At 37.3% G+C, this 6,557-nt stretch overlaps 1 protein-coding gene across 5 annotated transcripts in view; it reads right to left on the bottom strand.

Moving 5' to 3' along the window:
• Positions 1-1,461: 1,461 nt before the first annotated feature.
• ATP2B1 (ATPase plasma membrane Ca2+ transporting 1) overlaps positions 1,462-6,557 on the bottom strand; it is an 89,967-nt gene continuing 84,871 nt past the window's right edge. For 4 of the 5 annotated variants that reach the window (XM_019545254.1, XM_019545256.1, XM_019545253.1 and 1 more), the window contains one exon: positions 1,462-4,788. In XM_019545254.1, coding sequence (XP_019400799.1) covers positions 4,477-4,788 — 312 coding nt within the window. In that variant the 3' untranslated portion in view covers positions 1,462-4,476. The remainder of the gene's footprint in view (positions 4,789-6,557) is intronic. The other variant, XM_019545257.1, reaches the window with a different exon arrangement.

Below are 6,557 nucleotides of genomic sequence, written 5' to 3'. Positions count from 1 at the left end.
GTAAAATATTCCTTCAGAGATTCTAGACAGTTAATTACAGTCTACCTGGATCCAAGGGGGGGGGGGGGAAGGGAATCCACACTTCTTTCATTAGGGGGAGTTAGGGAGGTAATAAAGGAGGCTGCTCCCTTTGCATTTTAGGAACCTATAGTTTGAGAGGACAAAGGGAAGGTGGAAAATAAAAAGGCATCAAGTGATTAATGTTCCTCCTTTACCCCAGCATCTCTTGCTGTCAACCAATGAAAGTAACAGGCCCAAAAGCACAAGCGGTTCCTGGAACCCTCACTAGAAACCATGCATCATTTCTGGAAGTAGCTATGCAGTAACTCTATTAGACAGACCAGAAGGGCTTTTCTGAGAGAGGGAGAGAAGGAGAGAGAGAGAGATGTTTATGATCTTCTAGTAGTCATTTTTCCATTATGGCACTTGAGCAGAGAGGGAAGGGAGAAAAGACGGCACAAGTACTAAGAAAGCCATGTGCGAGACCCCAGGTCACTGAGGAATGCGCTTTACCTTTTCTGCTAGGTTTCACTGTCCTCATTGCACTCACTCTAGTGTTGCCACAGCTCCTGTAATCTGAGTCAAGTATTGGTGTTGTCAGACTCTGCCTGGGTTTTCAAATCCATCCCAGTTAGCTTGAGCTGAAGGAAAAAATAATGCCTGGCTTAGAAAAGGACTGTATGAGTGGACGAGGCCTTTACATAAGAAATATGCTTTAGCTACAAGAGATAAAGCCATATTCTTGAGAGTTGTTGGAGCAGACTCAGTTAAAACAAACAAATGATGAAAAACCACCCTTGTACTTCCTATACAACATGGAAGTAAAAATAAGATAGGAAGACATGCCAAGAATTTTCTTTGCAGTAGTTCTGTCGACTAGAAAGCTGAAGAAAAACAATTAGTCCTCCTTGCTCATCAGGGTTACTCAAAGAGCTAACTATTCAGACCAATCTCAGAAGGGACTCCAAGCAATGGGAGGATCAGCAGACAGCCCTCAAAAAAAGGGGAGGCTCATTAAAAGTAGCTGCATTAAAAAAAACCACCCTGCATTTTACATTCTAGTCAGAAAATTTCCTTGCCAATGGCTCCAGTTTCTCCAGAACTAAAAAGGTAATACTTAGTGTTATGACCCTTCAGACAAGCTTCTAACTAAATCCCAAACACCTTCTTGAGTCTGCAGAGACTTTTGAACAGTAAACTGACAAGTATCAGTAGAGTTTGGCATTAAAATTCACTGAATCATTTCAAACATGCTTAGTTCTAGAGGGGGGAAAAAAATTGTTCCATAAGTATTTATTTCCGTTTTGGTGGACTTTAAAAACACTCCCCAGTAGCCCCAATTTCTCTGAAGAGGCTATTCCATAACTTTGATCTTAACATCATCAGGGCAAATGTACACAAAAAAATCCAGGAGGTCTCATGCAGTCACCAACTCTACTTTTGCCCCAGTTAAATACCAAATTTTAGATCAAATGCAGCTTGCTGTCTTTATATAATTCTTCGCATCCTATTTACAATTATTTAGGTTAGTAACCACTCTTCAGTGAACAGAGATATAAACATTAAAGTCTTATAAAATGCGAATACAGTACAATATACAGAGTCACTGTTGCTTGATCATGGTACAATTCACATTTTACAGAATAACCAAATTTATGTTAAACATTTCAGATACTTTTAGTAAAGCTATGCATTTCAAAAAAATATTACACAGTACTGTATTTGACATTCAGATATTCCAGTCCCCATTCAGACCGAGATGAACAGCACATTTATTTCATTTACAAATGAGCAAGACAAGTAAACCTTACAATCAGAAAGGTAATGAAGGGCTCAGCAGTCAAGTGATAACTATTTTTTCCTTTTAAAATAATCTTAGTAACATGTTATGGTTTGTTGAAATCACAGCAGTAAAAAAGGAATTCGACTCCCTTTTAAGCAAGTAGTCCCAATTTTGGGTTTCATTCATACTTGCCAGTGTTTATGTCCTGCATGTTAAACAGACTCAGACAGGATCACCGTGTGCAAGGCCTACACATCTGTGTTTTCCTCAAAAGGCATGTGTACAATCCAGTCTTAAAACAGTGTTTAACAACCATGACTATTAGACAGGAAGAAGTTACTTAGCAATACTATTAAGCAGTCATGTTCAAATGACAAGATACTCGAGAGGTCAAAACAGCTTTTTTCCAGTTTAAGTTCATCACTTCAGAGGGAATTTTTGAAAGGCTCAGAAGACATTGCCAGATAAAAAGAGTACAAATCCCATGCCTGGAAAGCAAGGCTCTCTTTCCAAGTCGGATGCATTTAGTTGACTTAAAGTAAGTTGAAGGAGTGGTTGACAGTGGGATACAGTGGCTGAAGCCCCAGGATGAATGCAAAATTGCCCACTCAAGGTCTCCAAACCCACACTTATACACATCACCCAGAGGATGAATCGTCTTCTCACTCTTAAGTTTAAAGCCTACTAAAATTGCTTCTGCAGCATGTTTTAAGTTTCTTTCTTCCCCCAATAATTAAGTTAAATCATTCAAGGCTATCTTCAAGGCTTGGGCAAAAGATGTCCTTTGTGCGGCTAGTTTAGCTATTACAGAAGTCTACAATGGTTGAAAAAGTTGGATCAAGTGTGAACTCTTATTGTACTCATTTCCATGGTTCTGCAAATTAAAGAGGGGAGAGGAGTGGAAGAGATGAAAGGTGAAACAAAATAAATAAATAAATAAATAAATAAAAAAGGTTCTCTTCTACTAGGCCACATCAAATGAAAATTGACAATTATCTGAGCTAATTAATATTGCTAGAATTCAGACCGATTGGTTTCCCCAACAAAAACAAGCCTAGAGAACAACGTAAAATGTTACAGACAGAAAGAGTTAGGAAGAAATAAGATTATTCAACTATCCAATTGGTGCAGACAATGACAACTGTAGTGCTACTGGGACCAGATCAGGATTTTGGCGTCAGGGTTACTGATCAACTAAACATGCAAAATACTAGTCAGATAGCTACAGCCACATTAGTTAACCCAGTTCATCTGTTATTGAGGAGTGAAATACACAATGCATTAAAGTCTCTAGATACATTTTTTTCAGCCAGAACTATTCACCAGAAGTATCCTTTTCAGCTCAAAAGAAGATTTTTGGGATATCTTAAAAATTTACTTCCATCCTGTAGGGCAGCCACCAGCATGCCAGTTTCAAAGTACTACTTTTGATGGGGCTGTTACCATCTTGAAATTCAAATTGACCAGTAATATAAAAAGTAGTCTTTCAAGAAATTCCAGTGAAGGAGCTCAGAAAAATCTGTTAGAAACCATCGCTGCATATTTATTTTAATAAAAGGGCAGATTTATTCATGTTTACAAACAGTTCAAAAACAAAAAGAAAAAAGAAAAAAAAAACCTTATGTAAGCTATCTACCAATAGCCTTTCAAAATGCCAACAGCCCTCATGCGGTATGAAAGGTTCTAGAAGATTAGGGGGGAAAAAAACAACAACAAAAAAAATCACCGTTCCACTCACAGTTCAAAAGACAGCACTAAGCTAAACATGTTTAGACAAAAACAAAAAGGACTAAGGTTCTGATGTATTTTGATTTAATCCATTTTGCCTGAGATAACAAAAGTATTTCAAGCAAGTTCCATCACACTGATGTCCTGCATTAAACAATCCTACTAAGTTCGAAACAAAGTTATTCAGTAAGTTTCTCAAAATTTAAAAATTAAGCAGTTGTTTCAAAACCATTAAGTAGTAAATGTATTTAAGAAACTAATTAGGACAGAGGCCATAACTTCATTAGAACACCACTGCTCATGTTTTTACAAAGCATTAGTGTCATCTATTTGGCTATTAGTATCAGCAATTTATCTACAAATATTTAACAAGGTAAATTGCAGGCAAAATTTAGTACAGTTTCAATAGAAACACCCTTTTCCTGAAAATACAGCAGTATTTGAAGGACTAATTTTTTCTTCTTTTCTCTGCATCATTTATAAGGAAGCTTCCCATCTATGAACAGGAACAAAAAAGTATCTACAAACCTTGTAAACAGATCTGCATTATTTATAAACATAAATAATCCAAATTATTAACAGCCAACAGCAGAAATTAAAGTATTAATTCAATGATCCAGGGCCTCCTTGCCCTTCCCAGCCCCCCGCCCCGCTTCAAAAGGATCAAGATAAACTAAAGCCCTGTTAACATACTGTTCAGGACCATTCTTAAGTACAACTGATGATCCGCAGGTCACTTATGCCGAGTTACTGTTTCTGTCAAAGTTCATTATTACCCCCACCCCCAAAAAAAGCACCCTCCAGTCTGGCAGAAAGCTTCTTTAAAAAAATAAATCTACATTCATACAAGTGTGTCTTCTGTTGAAGTCCAGGACAAGAATACAATCTTGTCCATCACAACGTGTGAAAAGACCCAGTTTCAATTTCTTTACAATGCAGCTAGTGTGTTAACATTCAGCTTACAATCAGAGTGATGTTTCCAAACTATGTAGCGGGCTCCCTGGGGATGAAGAGGTAGCAGACTTGTTCATGTCTGTTGTAAGGTGAATTCCACTGTCAACCGCATTGTTATTTTTATTGGGAGAGGGTGGGGGAGTTGAGTTGCGTTTTGTTGGAGCATCATCTTCAGCATCAGTATCATCAATGAGGGGAATATGAGGCTCGGAATCTTCTATTCTAAACTCGGGATGCGTCATAAAATTGTGAATTGAACTTCGTGTCTCAGGCTTTTCTAAACCTTCATATAAGGAACTACGAAATGCATTCACCACTCGGATCTGTAAAGACAGAAAAACTCTATTAGTGGTCTGCAGGTTTGCTAGCAAAGAGCAGGGTTCTTATGAGTTTGAATCCACAAACAGCTAGACATGAGTGAATCGAATTTGTATGTGATGCAGTGGAACTTGCAATAAACTGTAAAAAATGAAGAGCGTTTCAGTAGAGCACTGCCAGTCTACTACAGGAATAAAAATTGTGTAAGTGTACTGTAAAAAATTAAAGTATCTAAAAATTCAAATTAGCACTAAAATTGCTGCATTACTTGATATGGGCTAAGACTTTTTTTTTTTTCTTTTTTTTTTTTAAACTCAAACAATTCTCCAATTTTTTTTTGTTTTGGTACTTATTCACAAATTCAACAAGCTTTAAAGAACATTACTGAACATTAGGGAGGGGGAGCTAAAATAAGTTAGAGCACACAGGGTTGCTATTTCTCATGCTAGGAATCACATCAACTATGAAAAAGCCAAGCAAGTGTAAGCTGAATGTCACAACGACTGGACATTTACTCAAGTGTCATGCAAGCAATTCTACAACAGTTGTAAATATTCGAGTATATACCTGTTTACCACAAGAAACTAGTTTTCAATATTGATTCACGATCTATTTTACAGCTTAACAAATATTTAACTTGAGAATTACACAACGGACTTAATGTAAAAGCATTTTCCCTTATGCACAGAAGTTTTTCTTGATGCTTTCTGGAAAGTTAAGTCATCTGAAAGGCCTCCACAGAAACCAGGCCGCATACATTTGCTTCCTGAGGATCTTTCGTCTCAAGAATTTTTCATCCGCATGGATTACTGCATACACTATTAAAGCTACCATAAGAAACAGATATACAAAGCAAGGATACAAAGAAAAAGGGGGGGGGAGGGGCAGAAAAGTGTCCAAGCAAGCCTGGCTAAGAAAGTATGTCTATATGTGGACACAGTCTTTTCCTCAGAAGCCAGTCTGCAAGAGATATGCACAAGTCCAAAAAAGCATCAAAGTGAGAACATACAACTTGTAGGTTGTATTACGCTGAAGTGCAAACTGCATTTCACCATAAAAGCCATGATGAAAGTCATTTCCACCAATCATGTGATAAACTGAAAAAGCTGAACACATTACATGCACATTTTCTTAACAGGTCACAATGATCATGGGTAACCCATGTTAAAAATTCCAGAAGTTAGCCCTTGCATTCAGAAGTAGTTTGAAATTGCTTTAACATTGCAATAAGTGTTACACTCAAGGTTGGTGCAGAACTGGTAACCTTAGCTAGAAACTGAAAAAAAGTACAATAAGATTCTCATTAAGATTAAATGCCAAATCACACAGATAGAAGGCAGATATATGTACTAAGAAAAAGTATTAGGAAATCTCCACACTTAAATCGTTTATTAAGGCTCTCTAAACACTGTAATAAGAGCTGGGTATTAACCTCACTTTATTAGCCAAACCCCTCCAAAAACCTGAGGAATGTCAGTTAAATCAATCTGTTCAAGACTACACAATAAAATGTAGAATTTTTGAAGACAGAACACCTGCCCAACCCCAAGTCCACTGAATTCACCAGTACTGTCCAAGGATTTATGGCAAAATAAGTGAATTGATGTTATGCACTTTGAAGTCTCCCTTTACCCTGCCCAAGTTTAGAGACTTCAGCATCTGTAACTGCTCATGAACAAATCCAACTTAAGCATATTCTATTCTTTTCTTTGATGTTACTAGCAATTCAGCAGTAACTTCCATCCCCTCCATTTGATGCATTTCATTTTAGGTG

The sequence above is a fragment of the Crocodylus porosus genome, unplaced genomic scaffold (genome assembly GCF_001723895.1).
Source record: "Crocodylus porosus isolate Cpor-Errol unplaced genomic scaffold, CroPor_comp1, whole genome shotgun sequence".
Classification (NCBI taxonomy): domain Eukaryota; kingdom Metazoa; phylum Chordata; order Crocodylia; family Crocodylidae; genus Crocodylus; species Crocodylus porosus.
This window is presented reverse-complemented; position numbering and strand designations above follow the sequence as displayed.